At 35.6% G+C, this 16200-nt stretch overlaps 1 protein-coding gene across 1 annotated transcript; it reads left to right on the top strand.

Moving 5' to 3' along the window:
- The first annotated feature begins 1245 nt into the window (after window positions 1-1245).
- LOC123705404 (ATPase family AAA domain-containing protein 3A homolog) lies at window positions 1246-15964 on the top strand. The gene is made up of 10 exons (XM_045654150.1): window positions 1246-1548; window positions 8662-8816; window positions 9314-9426; window positions 9790-9996; window positions 10373-10530; window positions 10848-11107; window positions 11654-11777; window positions 13007-13298; window positions 14124-14322; window positions 15445-15964. The coding sequence occupies exons 1-10, from the start codon at window positions 1362-1364 to the stop codon at window positions 15598-15600; spliced, it is 1851 nt and encodes a 616-aa protein (XP_045510106.1). The 5' UTR covers window positions 1246-1361; the 3' UTR covers window positions 15601-15964.
- Window positions 15965-16200: the final 236 nt, after the last annotated feature.

Below are 16200 nucleotides of genomic sequence, written 5' to 3'. Positions count from 1 at the left end.
TATTTTCATAAAAATTAAATAAGTATAACTATCGACTTTCTGATGAAATGTGATAGTGGATTTCAATTTTGTGTATTTTTTAGTATCGTTTTTGCAAGATAGAACTGCACATTTCACCATGTTTATTCGTAAATATGAAAAAAATCCAGAGCAACGCACTTCGTGAGCACTCAACCACGACTGCGAGCGCTCGCGGCGGGAGCGTCGTGTTGTTCCCACCTGTGCCTACTGTTCCCACTTGGTTGTTCGCACTCTATAGATATACCCGGCGCGGCCTAAGATGATCCCTATGACACTGACAGTTATTCTCAAGAGACAAACTTGTAATGGCGTCACCATTAAATTAGAAACGTATTGGAGGCGTCTAAAAATGGCATTTATTAATTTTTACGTAGCTTTATGCCATCACAATGATATTTCGTTGGAATTATAACAATTCTTAACATTTACGAGATATTATATCAATCTGACTTTACGTTTACGTCCTTCAAAACTTACATCGTTGGCATTTATCGACTAGTGCGGAAAGTATCGATAAACAAATTTCGATAATGAAAACAAGTTCACATTTTTTCCATGTTTAAGCTATAGTTCATTCACTATTGAATGGAACAGAAGATCGCAGCATAATTAATTAATTACCGTTCGCGTTAATTTACTTACCTTTGATAATATAAGTTTTTTAGAAAAATTAAATGGGGGATTCCATTTTCATGATAAAATAATATACACTGTGTTAAACGGGTTAAAAATTACGAGAAAATGATAAGGTGCATTTTTATGTTTTGAAAAACTTTCGTTTTACTTACCGTTTCGTTTACATAATAGACGTTAAAAATTCATTTTATAATATTTGTAAAAACATGTTTACCGACGTGGCTGAATGCAAGCCGCGTGGTTTGCATTCAGCCTATAAAATAGTAAAGTATCGACACGATCCATCATACGAGCAATCACTAAGACGAACTGTCATAGGGATCATCTTGGGCCGCGCCGGGTATAGTATATATACTCTAAGGGGTCTAGGGTACACTAGGGTAAATACGTGGCTTACTTGGTGGCTTAGATACGTACGATACGTGGTATAATCACAGTATAATCTAAGACGGTTGATCCTCAGAGCAATAAACCTAGGTTTATTGCTCTGAGGGTTGATCTGTGAATTTTGATTTTATATATCTGTTCTACTTAGTACTCTCTGGCCTCTGCTCTATGCCTCTATCATCTATGGTTCACATGGGTTCACAAGGTTGTCATTCGGTCGTTCGTGCGGCAGCGTGCTATAATTTGAAAACTACAAATTAGACCGATTTTAAAATTGTTTCTAAGAGTTGTATGGATTAAGATACGTGTAAAATAAAATGTCGTGGTTATTTGGATATTCCAGACCATCTCAGCCTCCACCTGAAGGACCCCCTCCTGATGGAGAGGCTGCGGCAGCTCCTCCAAATCTAACAAAAGCTGAGAAGAAAGCCATGGAAGCCTATAGATTTGATTCTAGCGCTCTAGAAAGGGCTGCTCAAGCCGCTCGAGAGCTGGAACGGTCGAGTAAGTGCAGACATTACTAATTATCAGGCACATTTCAAAGTATTGCATAATGCGACCGCCTAACCTATCTTTCACATTGTAACTTTGATGGAATTAATAAATAAAATAAACGCTAATATAAAAATACTTCTTCGAAAAAGTCATTTTATGCATTCTACAGATTAAGTAGACTGTCTGATATAGTATGATATTGAATATGAATTATAAGAATACAAGTACCTACTTATAAAACCTTGAGTACTATAATGAGGTCAGGTCACAAAAGTTGTTCTGAATGTTCCCCTTTTGTTATCACTTATCATAGGCACCTTATTTTAAATTCATCTACCAATACATGACCACATACAACCAAGCAGACAATATTTCTGATAACTCATTTATCATAAGTGAATCATGTTAATTAGAAAAAAGAAAGAAAGATGTAATTTATTTGTGCACCAACTTAAAAATAATTTATTCAGGCATTGTTATACATATATATTAATTAAAAATGTTGATCATTCTCCACTTGTATTCATTACCTACCTATAAATACAAAAAAATATCATAGTGATAAAACTACTGTGGATAGGCATGTCTGGTGCAATCCACTGTAGATCTAATGTTATGAAAAAATTAATGAAATGCTTATATAGCTACTATGGCAAAGCTCAGCTCTGTTGCCTTTGCTCTTATGAGGATTAGTTATCTTACAGATCCAGATAGGTACTACACAAGTTGTGTACTTACCATTGTTACTTGCATAGCATAATGACTTATATATCCGTACATGGCGTGAATAGGTTGACAAGTCGAAAATGCATACTTTTCAGGGCAGCCTTTTGAAGTTTACTTTTTTAATGGTAAATCCATTTTTTTGTATTTTTGTTTTTTTTTTAATTGCATTATATTTTATACTAGCTGTGCCCGCGACTTCGTCCGCGTGGAATAGTGACTGCATAGTAGTTACTACTTATCTTAAATTATTGAGTAAACACAGACTACCATAAATAATTAAAAGAACTGTAAGTAAAATTTATTACTAAACTGAGCTAAACAATACAAAAAAAAAATGCTTTATTAATTTTCTACGTAAAATTTCTTTTAAATTATGTCATATTATTTTTAGGCACCAGGGGGGAGGGGAGCAAATTTCTTTTCCTTCCTTCCTTGTATGGATGTTTTTAACTATGTATCATGCAGCAACTGATCAGCTTAATCGATACTCAGTTTTTATCAAATCCAGCACAAAATCCAAATCAGATCTTTCCTGAATCCTGTCTCACGCCTGTAGGTAGTAACTAAACCGTTAAGACCGTGCAATAAAAATTAAATAAAAAAAAAACAGCGCTACGAAGAAAAGTGCATACATAGAAAAAGGAATAAATAATTTCACAAACTTCCCGAAGATTTTTAAAAATAAATACCATTTTAAATATTTATAAAAAAAAACAAAATCATCGGGGCTGCCATGCCAACATCATCATAATATAACCTCATTATCAAAATACATATATGGTACTTAATTTTAAAGATCGTCGGGAAGTTTGTAAAATAATTATTTATTCCTTTCGGTTTCTGATTTTCATCTAATATTTTCAAGTGAGCGAGACCTACCTCTACCTCCATATTACATTCCTACATCATATTGATATCTATAAGTTTGTTGCTCCTTGACATCTTTAAAGTTGGGCCGTAACCGTGCACAAATTGTAATGGACCACAGTGGCAAAAGAAGTGGTATACTTAGGAAAAAATATTGCCAAGGGCCAGGCCTATGTTGCTTTGAGTAGAGTTCAAAATTTCCAGGGTGTGGCTATCCTCTCGCTCCCATATCCCCTCTTCTTTCACAGACTTTCAACCCTTCCCTTTCCATCCCTAGTAAATGGCAGAACCGATTTTGATGTAAACCATATCTAATTGTACCTATATGTACACGTCATATCCTGTAGTTTGATGCTCCATTTGGTTTATTTATCCCCACTGTCACCCCTAAAAAGCCCTAAATGTAATAAACGGATGAACCGATTTCGATAAAATATGACTAATTGTAATTCACACGTTGCCCTTTCATATTTTGATATGCCGCTTGAGTATATTATTTGACCACATTATTCATTCCCACTTTTACCGCTGTAATCTAATAAATGGATAAACCGAATTGGATAAAAATATAACTAAGTGTACTTCACCCGTTATGCACTTTTATTTGATATGTCACTTGGGTATATTTGACAACATTCGTTTTTTTTTCATTCCCACTTTTACCCATAAAAAGGTATAATAAATGGATGAACCGATTTTGATAAAACATGTCTAATTAAACTTTACACGTCATGCCCTTTCATATGATATGTCACTTGAGTATATTTTTGACGAATTCATTTTTTTATTACCACTTTTATACCTATTTTAAATAAATGGATGAACCGATTTGTTACTGATAGGTCGTTCACTTTCATTTAATATATCACTTAGGTACTTATATTTGACAACTTTCGTTTTTTTCATTCCCACATTTACCCCTATAATAATATACCTAGGTATAATAAATGGATGAACCGATTTTGATACACTTTATCTAAGAACCAGCGTCGGAAAATATGCTGCCTAACTAAAACAACTGCATCTAATTCGGATTACCTGTTAGCGAGCTACGGTGGCACAAACAGACACACACACACAGACACACATAGCGGTCAAACACTATCACCCATCTTTTTGCGTCGGGGGTTAAAAATATAATACGACATAATTTAAAGGACATTTCATGTATAAAATTTACCTAGAAGTAAGAATAATTCTAACTTGACCAATCGAACGTAACGTACAAATCGAACGTAAAAATAAGCATAAAAATGAATATATTAACATTAATAAGTATGTATGTTATCACAATATGTAATTAAAAATGAATATTAGAAATAGTAGGTACCTAGGTAATTAAAAAAAAAATATTTTTGTAGTATGTTGGTAAGTATATAGGTAAGGTATATAAGGTAACTAAATAGGTATGTAGGTAAGGTAAGTATAAAAAATATACCGGAAGGAAATAATATTTATTTATTAAAAAAAAAAACAAATCAAATTATAAATTTTTAAATTACCCAATTAATAAAATCAAGGCGGAAATAGTAATTATTCACAGTCTTCTCCATTTTCTTGTACATCGGGGTCTTCCGTATCTAAATCTGGATCTAGATCCAGATCTTCCGTATCTAAATCTGGATCGAGATCCAGATCCAGATAAGAAAAATATGAAGACCGATAATAATCGGTCTTTATATCTTTATAAAATTCATGACTTGCGGGATCTACTAATGGTAATAGATTCATCAAATCCTTCTTTTTTTTCTTAACTTATCGGTTAAGTGTCATACAACTGTTGGATACAACTTCTAGCTGTACCTATGTTGTCAAAATTTTGTATGCCCCTTTTCTGTAATTTATTACTATAAAAGAGCTTTCATTGTCCAAATCTGTCTTGAAACGAATTTCTCCTTTGGGATCTTTATTTTACAGGTTGCCATAAGAATTTATCACCAGAGGTATCCTTTTTTTTAATTGTGAATGGTCCTTTTTTCGAACTTAATTCCGAAAAATTTAGAAAATCCTCAAGCTTCATTGAAAAGCCAAAGAACTGTCCTGTGGTTCTTACGCGACAACCCTCCATGGATTTTCATCTTCCATATATTCCTTAATGCTATAATAGGCTCTCTGAACTAATATATTTTTTACATGAGTTTTAAATTTAGCACTACCAAACTCTTTAATACAATGTGGAATTCTGTTGTAAAAGCGTATACCTAAAATAGACCCATAAATGAATTTTTAACTTTGGCTAACCGGTAAAATGGCATTTCAATTTTATTTCTGTTCCTTGTGCCATAACAGTGTCTATCTCCTACTCTTGTGTGTAAGTCGGCGTTTTTGTGTACATACAAAATATTATTAAATATACTTATACTGTGATGGTACAGTAAGGATACCAGTATTCTTAAAGAGATCTCTTAGTGAGTCCCTAGCACGTAAATTATATTATATAGAGCGAATGGCTCTTTTCTATAAGATAAATATAGTTTTTATATCTGCTGCCCTGCCCCATAGTAGAATTCCTGACATAATACTTTTTATACACCATTACAATTAATCTAATATTGATTGTGTTCATTGGTTACATTTTCACCCAAAAAATTTCGGGTCATTTGTAACAGGATGGCGGTTCTACAGGGGTCTTAGTACGCAATGACAAAAAGAAAAATGATGGTCAGAACGCTGATACCGGATACCTTAAGATACTATAACGTTTTATTTTAGAGAATCTTAACATAAATCTTCACCGTGTGTGACGCGCTTTATAGATAGGTTTACTTGTCAGATAATATAACGCTCTATTGATGCGGTAATAAGTTGACAACTCGATTTGTAGATACTACTGAACACGCAAATATGGGTAGCGTGATTAATTAAATATCTCGAGTTATTTAGTTAGTTTCATTAAATAAATGGCAGGCTTAACTTTACATATTCAGTTATTCAATTATTCATCAAATAAATTTTTGATATCTTCAGATGTCATATTATTAGATACTCATTAGTAGAGAGTTGTTCAAAAATTCACAAGTTGTGTGTGTGCGTTAAAAGCGTACCTGTCGACTTAGTCATTTATTCACCATATAAAGCAAGTGATCCAGATGCCAATTTTCAAATAAAAAAAAATTCATACAAGTCGAGTTATCAACCTATTCACGCCTTGTACGGATATATGGTAGTTATCATAATACTAATGTAAACTAACTATAAAATTTTCATGCCAACTATTCTATAACATAAAAATGAATCGCAAAATGTGTTGGTAAGCGCATAACTCGAGAACGGCTGAACCGATTTCGATAATTCTTTTTTTATTATTATTTCTTGAAGTACGAGGATGGATCTTATGTAGAGAAAACGTAAACATGTACCACGGGCGAAGCCGGGGCGGACCGCTAGTTTGCTTATAAAAAATTTAAACTTATTATCAACTAGCTGGCCCGGCGAACTTTGTACCGCCCTGCAGTCAATGAATGTCGTGTTACCTTTGGGCTTGGAACTAATTTAGGCTATAATGAACGGAATACAATGATACAAAATAAATATATATATATATATAGGTATAATGGCTTTTTATTTCGATGAATAACACATATAGAAATAGAATAAAAAAATAATTACTTAAATAGTTACTTCATACCTACACGTGTCAGAGAAAAATTACCTATTGAATTAAACTATGTTTTGCAGCCTGGGATGCACTCGAATTAACTCTTTACGTTTTTTAACTGGTGTCGACCACAAATTATTTCCTTTCACTTTAATTATGATAGTTCTACTTCTACCACTATCATCGGGTGACTGACGATGATACAGTGGGTAACCATCGTTGCCTGTGATGGTCTTTGCCGTCAATTTTCGTGGATTCCTTTTGAAACTCTCGCTGTCAACCATGCATGGTGATTGGCGGTTGATGGTGCCACACGGTCCATGAATCATATATTCGTGATTAGAACATCATGTCATGTCGTTCTGGATCGGTTACAGGATTAGCAATCCCCGCACATACAATTTTTATCCGCCCGAATTCTTTCGACTAACCAAATTAAAATGTGTGCATGCTGCAAGCCTTATTTTTGTCATTCGATTGAATACATCCAGAACAATCCCGAAGATGTGTTGCTTTTGTAACTCATAATCGGATTTTTTGCTTGAAAACATGTGTGGTAATGTCCAGCCGATCACTTGATATCTGTCCGGGAAGCAGCAGTTGAATAATTTCCATCCATTTCGGATTACATGTAAATATTGTAATGAATAGATCTGGCCGACCATAAAGACGAAAATATTATGTATGTCATTGCATCTTGCGCATATTCATGACCTGTGTATGTCGCAGTAAACAGACCAACATTTTCTGCATCTTCTTCTCTGTGCTAATTGCATCGCGTAAATGGATGTAATCTTCAAAACGCAATTTAGCTTGTTTCGAACCAATGAATCAGGGGCTCCGTTTCAATTTTATTTTCAACTAGGTTTCCGCCCGCGGCTTCGCCCGCGCAGTCAAAGAAAAACCTGCATAATTCCCGTTCCCGTGGGATTTTCGGGATTGCGTCATTTTCCCGGGATAAAAAGTAGCCTATGTCCTTTCTCGGGTATCAAAATATCTCCATACCAAATTTCATGAAAATTGGTTCAGTAGTTTAGGCGTGATTGAGTAACAGACAGACAGACAGACAGAGTTACTTTCGCATTTATAATATTAGTAGAGACTAGCTGGCCCGGCGAACTTTGTACCGCCCTGCAGTCAATGAATGTCGTGTTACCTTTGGGCTTGGAACTAATTTAGGCTATAATGAACTGAATACAATATTTATTCACCCTTTTTACTTTTTAATTATTTTACACATTATACATTTTTGAACGCATGAATGTCAAACATTATTTTCCGTATTTGACAGGATTGACAACTAATGATTGACATGTACGAAAATCAAAATTTTGGGAAAATATTTATTCGTCTAGTTTTTGTTGTTTTTATGATTTATTCTGCTATTCTGGGCGGTGAAAATTGAAGTCATTTTTTTTTTCAATACAAAACTTACAACATAGTAAAAATATATCTTAATAAATCTAGATAAAAATGTGTAGAATGCTTAATTCCCTAGTCAACATCAGGACGCTGTTGTAAGCTGCTAATGAATTTAAATTCTAGTTCTACAATACATACCTTAAGAAAACTTCCTTTAAACAATATATTTTTACATACCAATTGAGTTTTTTGCTGCTTCTTCTTAGTTAATCTTCAAAATCTATGTTAAGTTTAATGAGTGACTATTAATAATACCCTAAAAAAGTGGACAGGTTTGAATATGAAACTAAACAACTTGTTACTCTAATCATCTCACAAGGTTCGTCCTTTATTGCACTTGAAAATTGTAAGCAGTATGTTTACCTATACCATGTAATATGCGTGCACATATGTATACATTTCATCCAAGCTGTGAGTTTTATTTAACAAGATGTTTCCATCAACAAAAGTAACTACAAAGGGAACATAAAAGATTGTCCGGGAATAATCACACTTATGATTTTATTCAGAACATTCCAAGGAAGCACTTGAACTAAGCAAGCTGCAAGAAGCCACTCGGCAGCAAGAACAAATGGCCAAGATAAAGGAATATGAGGCTGCCATAGAACAAGCCAAGGTGGAGCAGAGGAGGATCGACCATGAGGAGAGAAGAAAGACATTGCAAGTAAGTTTTTCAAATTTATGTGATTTTTTAAAGATATGTGAAAAATGAAAATATCATCAATGGATATTGTATCACTACATAGTATAAAACAAAGTCGCTTTCTCTGTCCCTATGTCCCTATGTCCCTTTGTATGCTTAAATCTTTAAAACTATGCAACGGATTTTGATGCGGTTTTTTTTAATAGATAGAGTGATTCAAGAGGAAGGTTTTAACTTTTAGTATATAATTTATTAGGTTTTAGAAAAGCGGGCGAAGCCGCGGGCGGTAAGCTAGTTTCTATATAAAATATGTAATCTTTTATGTTTATTGATCCATTGCGTTTTTTATTTGATAGTGAAAATGTAATTAAGATTTTCTTTCATAAGAGCCTGCTCCTGTTAATAAATATGACATCAAGAGAAGAATGATTGAAGTTAGCTATGCCATGACCAGGGAGACATGGATTCATTTTTATATTTGGATATATCTAATACTGGTTTTATTATTTATATTTTAGGAAGAAACAAAACAGCATCAAATGCGCGCCCAGTACCAAGATCAGCTGTCAAAGAAGCGTTATGAGGAACAATTGGTACAGCAGCAGAGATCACAAGAAGAAATATTGAGGAAGTGAGTTATCACAAGTATTCCACTATAATGTTATCCCAATTAAAAAAGTACCCTTATCTCCACCTTCTGACTATCTGTATCTACAAAATTCATAGCATAATATACCATATTCCCTTTCTTTTGCAAATGATTTTGTTCTGCTATACATTATTTTGTATTTTTCATTTATTTTTCACAAATTTTTCATTGGTCAATAAAGAAGTCTTTATAAATACATAAACACATGACAAAATAACATGTGCGTTTTTTTAATTACTTGAAAACTCATGTGTTTTTAATATGTATTAATGCTTAACCATCCAGTTTTTTTATTATGTGTTATTAAGTCAATCTTGTTTTCAATATTGTTTTCTTTGTCCCCAGACAAGAAGAGAGTGTAGCGAAACAAGAGGCCCTCCGCCGCGCGACCATAGAGCACGAAATGGAGTTGCGCGAAAAGAACAAACTCAAGGCCATAGAGGCAGAGGCCAGGGCGAGGGCGAAGGCCGATAGAGAGAACAGAGACATCAACCTGGAGCAGATCAGACTGAAGGCCATGGAGAAGAGGACTACCATTTTGGAGAGCATACAGTATGTATTCGGTTGCATTTTTATTCATATTTGTATTCCTCTATATTTTAAATGAAATTAAGCACTATAATACTGGATTATGTATGAATAATTTCAAGTGTCACACTTACACCACTTAGTTACAAATATGAAGAAGTAATGATATTATATTGTTTGTACCGGTTTTGTATTTCTTTTTATATTTTTAAAATTTATCTTCTTTTTATTTCATTTGGAAACACACAACATTCAATATATTGTGCCACCCGCCTATTATCTATTTACAAAAACCGCATCAAAATCCTTTGCATAGTTTTAAAGATTCAAGCATATATTGGGCACACACACTAATTGCGACTTTATTATAGTGTTATTTATAAATACTTAAATCATACAGAACGGCTGGAAGCGTAATAGGCGCGGGGGTGAATGCTCTCCTAACTGACTGGGACAAGACACTGGCCGCGGCCGGGGGACTGTCCCTACTGGCGCTAGGAGTGTACGCCGCTAAGGGGGCTACTTCGGTCACCGCTAGGTTCATTGAGGCTAGGATTGGTGAGTGTAAAGATGATTAACATACCAGTAACTGTGACTTGAAAAGATTTGATGTAATTTTGAAAAATAATGTATTTAACTGTAAGTTCAAGCGAGAAGTTTACGGACCGATGTTCAAACAACATTAAGAATAAGCTCTGCCCCTTTCTAACTCTAGAGATGATTCTTACTTATTTGAAAGCCGGATAACTTGGTTCAATTATAACCATTTGATGGTGGTTTTGTTGTTAAAAAATAATTGTAAAGTGTAGCATCTTGCTTTATATCTGTGATCTAAAGGTTGAATTGTCGAATGACCGTAATATAAATCGATACAGGCAAGCCAACACTCGTGAATGAGACATCCCGGTTCTCACTGCTGGAAGCGGCGAAGCACCCGATACTGAGCGCTTCCAAAGCTGTGGCGCGTCTTCGGAAACCAGCCGACGCACTATCCGGAGTGGTACTGGCACCGAACCTGGAACGGAGACTGAGAGATATCGCCATAGCAACGAAAAATACGCGCCTAAATCGCGGCTTTTATAGGAATCTGCTGATGTATGGACCGCCTGGAACGGGCAAAACGCTGTTCTCGAAGGTTGGTTTTACTTATTCAGCGTGTCTGGCTTCAGTGTACTCGATAACTATTTGACACAAAATATCAATCATCATCATTAGCCCATGATGTCCTGATTTTAGTGGTGGTATGACTTGGAGTATCATAGTATGTAGTTAATATTATCAAATTATAGTTATATCATTTTTTTTACTTTTCGCATATAAGATTATTAAGTAAAAATAACCAGCTAATATTTTGTTTATAATTCAAAACCGTTTACGTCCGCAAATGTAATAAATTCAAATATATTGATGTACCAAAGAATAATTATGTATTCCTAATATGTGATTTTGTCTCGTGAGAATATATATGTATCTTTACTAATATTATAAAGAGAAAAACTTTGTTTGTTTGATTGTACTGAATAGGCTCATAAACTACTGGACCGATTTTGATGAAATTTGGCACAGACAATCTTTAGACCCTGAAAAAGAACATAGGCTACTTTTTATTGCGAAATATGACCCACGGGCGAAGCCGGGGCGGACCGCTAGTACAATATAAAATGAAAAATTTTGATCGTAGAAATTGGCGAAACATTCGGGCATGGAGTACGCTATAATGACGGGCGGTGACGTCGCTCCGATGGGCAAAGATGCAGTCGCGGCCATACACAAAGTATTCGACTGGGCCAACACTAGCAGAAAAGGTATAGTTATAATTTATAATCCATCATTAAGCTATTAGGACTTTATATTTAGCATTGTAAATATAAAAGTAATTACGTTGTTACAATAGTTGTTGTTGTTTTATATTTTCAAACTTATAACTTTATACGTCTGTTAAGCTAGAAAGGTCAAGTCAGCAGAATCACTCGTATTATATCTCAAAATTTAGTGCTCATTTAGTGCGAATTTAGTGCTGATAACAGATATTTGGTGCTGTGATAGGAGGACTAAAAATGAGAACACTGCTAACTTTTCATTAAGCTAGCAGTGTACCATTCATGACCGCGCTATGATACAGTTGGAGCGAGGGGCACATCTGCTAATAATTTAGTGCTCTGCTGCTAGCTTAATGAAAAGTTAGCAGTGTTCTCATTTTTAGTCCCCCTACCACAGCACCAAATAACTGTTATCTTCACTAAATTGGCACTAAATGAGCACTAAATTTGCAACCCAGAATAATAACCTATAACTTTTCGACTTTAAAAAGCTTCGATTTTCTTAGCGGGCATATGAAAAATGATTTTTTGTTTTTTGGTAATTTTTATGGGTTTACCGGTAGCATTAATTGAGCACTAATTAGTAACTCTAATCAATTTCACCACTACCGATTCTAAAGTGATCTTTCAGTTCTATGATTGCTCGTATCGTTATGTCCGCAGTTATGTAATACTAAAAAAACTGAAAAAAAAAAGAATTTAAATCTGTTTGTTTGTACAGGCAGCACTAATTGAGCACTAAATTATTAGCAGATGTGCCCCTCGCTCCAACTGTATAATAGCGCGGTCACAAATGGTACACTGCTAGCTTAATGAAAAGTTAGCAGTGCTCTCATTTTTAGTCCTCCTATCACAGCACCAAATATCTGTTATCAGCACTAAATGAGCACTAAATTTTGAGATATAATACGAGTGATTCTGCTGACTTGACCTTTCTAGCTTAACAGACGTTAACTTTATACTAATACAATGAAACAAAAAGTAACAGATGGGATTGGATTATTAGGAATGGAACTATTCCTATTAGAAAAAAAAAATTTGACAAAGTTTTCAGCATATTTCTTACTATTTAAACGTATAAAGAAATTATAATGAAATGCAAAAATGTGTTTGTTTTTCGATAACGATGCAACGGAGCGACCTTATGTTAATATTTTCGTGTCCGAAAGTACGTAGAAGTTTTAGTAGACAGTGACACATATTATTTTATACAGGTGTGCTCTTATTCATCGACGAGGCGGACGCGTTCCTCCGCAAGCGCTCCTCAGAGCACATAAGCGAAGACCTCCGTGCGGCTCTCAACGCGTTCCTCTACAGAACATCGGACCAAAGCAGCAGGATCATGCTCGTGCTGGCCTCCAACACCCCGCAGCAATTCGACTCGGCTATCAATGATAGGCTCGATAAGATGATCGAGTTTGGCCTACCCGGATTGGAGGAGAGGGAACGCTTGATTAGGCTCTACTTTGACAAGTTTGTGCTGATCCCCGCGTCGGAAGGGAAGAGGTGATGATTTTGTTGACAAGTTTTTTTTTTAATAGTTTGGTTGCTAGGTCTATTCTTACTTTTCCAAACCGCCTATAAGTAATTTTTAATAGATTGAGTAATATAACATAGACACAACATTTATACAATATGAATACTGAGTGGCAATATATTCCACTAGGATAAACTCAAACATAAACTCAAACATTCATTTATTCAATTAGATTACTTTTAGTAGCACTTTCGAATCGTCATTACATAATTATTTTAACATTTACCACCGATTCGGAAAGTAGTATATCTATGGAGAAGAATCGGCAAGAAACTCCATAGTTGCTCTTTTAACATTATGTCAATATTACATAATATGTAACTTATATCTAACTACATAATATATCATAATATGTAACTTATATCTAACTACATAATATATCATAATATGCCAAAGAACGACCTGTCCTGTGGTTTTTACGCGACAACCCTCCATGGGTTTTTATCGTCCATATATTAAGTAATATTAAGTAAATTAACAGGCATTTCGTAGGGGTCACACTTTTTAAGCTATTAATAATAAGCCTTGAGCGCGGGGACCGAATCCAGAAATTGCGTAATGAAAAACCTTACGCTCCCCATTTCGACGGGCACGGAGGTGTGGCTTGAAGGAGCATGCAATAGCTTTACCGCGGCAGACCCCGAGTGCCACACGTTTTTTTTTTAAATTTAAGTAATGTATTAAGGAATTTTGTTTTTCTTTACCATGTCTCCACATACTCACAAGGATCACACTTTTTTTTTGAATTGAATGCTGAATGTTTATTGATAGTGTTATGTTTGCAATATGCGCAGGCGTCTGAGCGTGGAGCTGTTCGACTACAGCGCGCTGTGCAGCACGCTGGCGGCGCGCACGGCGGGCATGTCGGGCCGCGCGCTGTCCAAGCTGGGCGTGGCGTGGCAGGCGGCGGCCTACGCGTCCGACGACGGCCGGCTCACCGAGCGCATGTGCGTCGCCATCTGCGACGACGCGGTCGCCGACCACCGCCAGAAGGTATTACCAGCCATATAGTCACTGACCTCTATAACTATACGCTGGACTGGCTATCCCATACAAAATGACAGCTATTTGCTGTGCCGATTCAAAGCGCCCCCGGTGAAAGTTCTGAGAACTAATAAGATTACAAATTTCGTCGTTTCGTTTTGTTTACACAGGTTTAACTTCTGGATAATCTGAGTCTGAATCAAAAATAGTGTCGGTAATATTTCTATCATTGTAGTCGATATCAGAAAAGTTTTTATCGATAACAAACCATTTGGTTTACATCACAAGTATTAGTTCCATTCCCCCTCACTGGCCTCACTGCTGCCGTCAGCGCCAAAATGGCGATTTTCACATAGGCACAAAAAATGACAGCAATAGCCTGTCCAGCGTATAGTTATAGAGGTCAGTGCATATAGTACAGCAATTCGGGGAAGATCGCGTGCTCGTTCACCAACACGATGGACAGACCAAGTCAAAAACTCGTCTGCCACAATTTTTTATTTTTTACACGGTCGTAAGACACGCCATGGACAGAGACCGTTGGAGGCAAATCATCAGATGCAACCCTGATGCTGACCACGATCCTCATGGACCGACAAGAGAGAGACCGCAATTCGCAACACAAATGACACTTGGAAAAAGGCAGTCTCAAGTCACGAGAAAATAGGCTGAATTCGAATGGCGGTTCAAATAGGGCTCTAAAGTTGCAGTAAAATAAGATTTTAATGAAAGGCGGTAGTGGTGGCGATGGCGATAGATCGATATTTTCAAGAACGAGACTCCCTGAGATGAGAACCTTGCAGTTCACGCTCATAAGGCGGTTGACGTGAGATCGTCAGTAGTGAGGTAAGTACACGACGTCACGCAGCCGGGTCGCGGACACGTTGCTCGCCACTTCTAAGTCCAGTGCAGTTAAGTATGACCTCATTCGTACCTTGTATGTTTACATACACACATAAGCATAGCTTGATAAACTTTCACATTTATTATATTAGTACGGTAAGATAAGATACGCACTAAAGTAAATTTTATTTGCGTAATGCATGATGAATGTAATAATGTTGACCACCGCGTGCACTGGTGACAAAAGCAATATGTTGATTTTAATATTTAATATCCCGAAAATTTCAGATGGAATGGCTATCCGCTGAGGAGAAATCTCGCAGCATGATGCCGTATCTACTAGACTTGCCGCCTCTAGATACGACCGATGAACCAAAAAAAGCCACAATCAAGGAGTTGTCAGAGAAGAAGCGATCAAAGAAACACTACGACCAGGACAAGTGACCACAGATAAAAAATACAACCATAGACTGTGATAGAACTTTCGACTTCACTGTTACCAGACCAAAAAAGTTTATCACGCTCACAGATAGTCATATGATAGTGTTGAGGATGTTGGCTACCCGTGTTAACAAATAAGTTCCATAGATTATAGATGGTGTTTCGCGCAATTGGTTTTATGTTATTGTTGTTTGGTTACACTTTTTTTTTTCACCGGTCATATGTACAACTATCAAATTAATACATGGTGTGTTCGTATAAAACCAATGTCATAAAACGTAATGCAGCTAAATGAATGGTGATGATATTTGTTCCAAAATCACTGTTCATAAAACTATTTAAATTTAAATACAATATTGAATTTGAATATGCTTATTTATTTATTTATTTATAATTATAGAATTTCCAACAAAGGACACAGTTCACGTTTATTACATCTTATTAAAATACATAATCTACTGTACCTTTAATTACAGGAAATTACAGCGTACAACATACGTTCAATGTTCATTACAATTCAACTACAATTTGTCATTTTATTAAAAAAATATTAGGTATATAACAATAATAATTAAAGAGCCAAACAAGCATTACTATTGCAGA

This window comes from Colias croceus, chromosome Z, assembly GCF_905220415.1.
Source record: "Colias croceus chromosome Z, ilColCroc2.1".
NCBI classification, from domain to species: Eukaryota; Metazoa; Arthropoda; class Insecta; order Lepidoptera; family Pieridae; genus Colias; species Colias croceus.
This window is presented reverse-complemented; position numbering and strand designations above follow the sequence as displayed.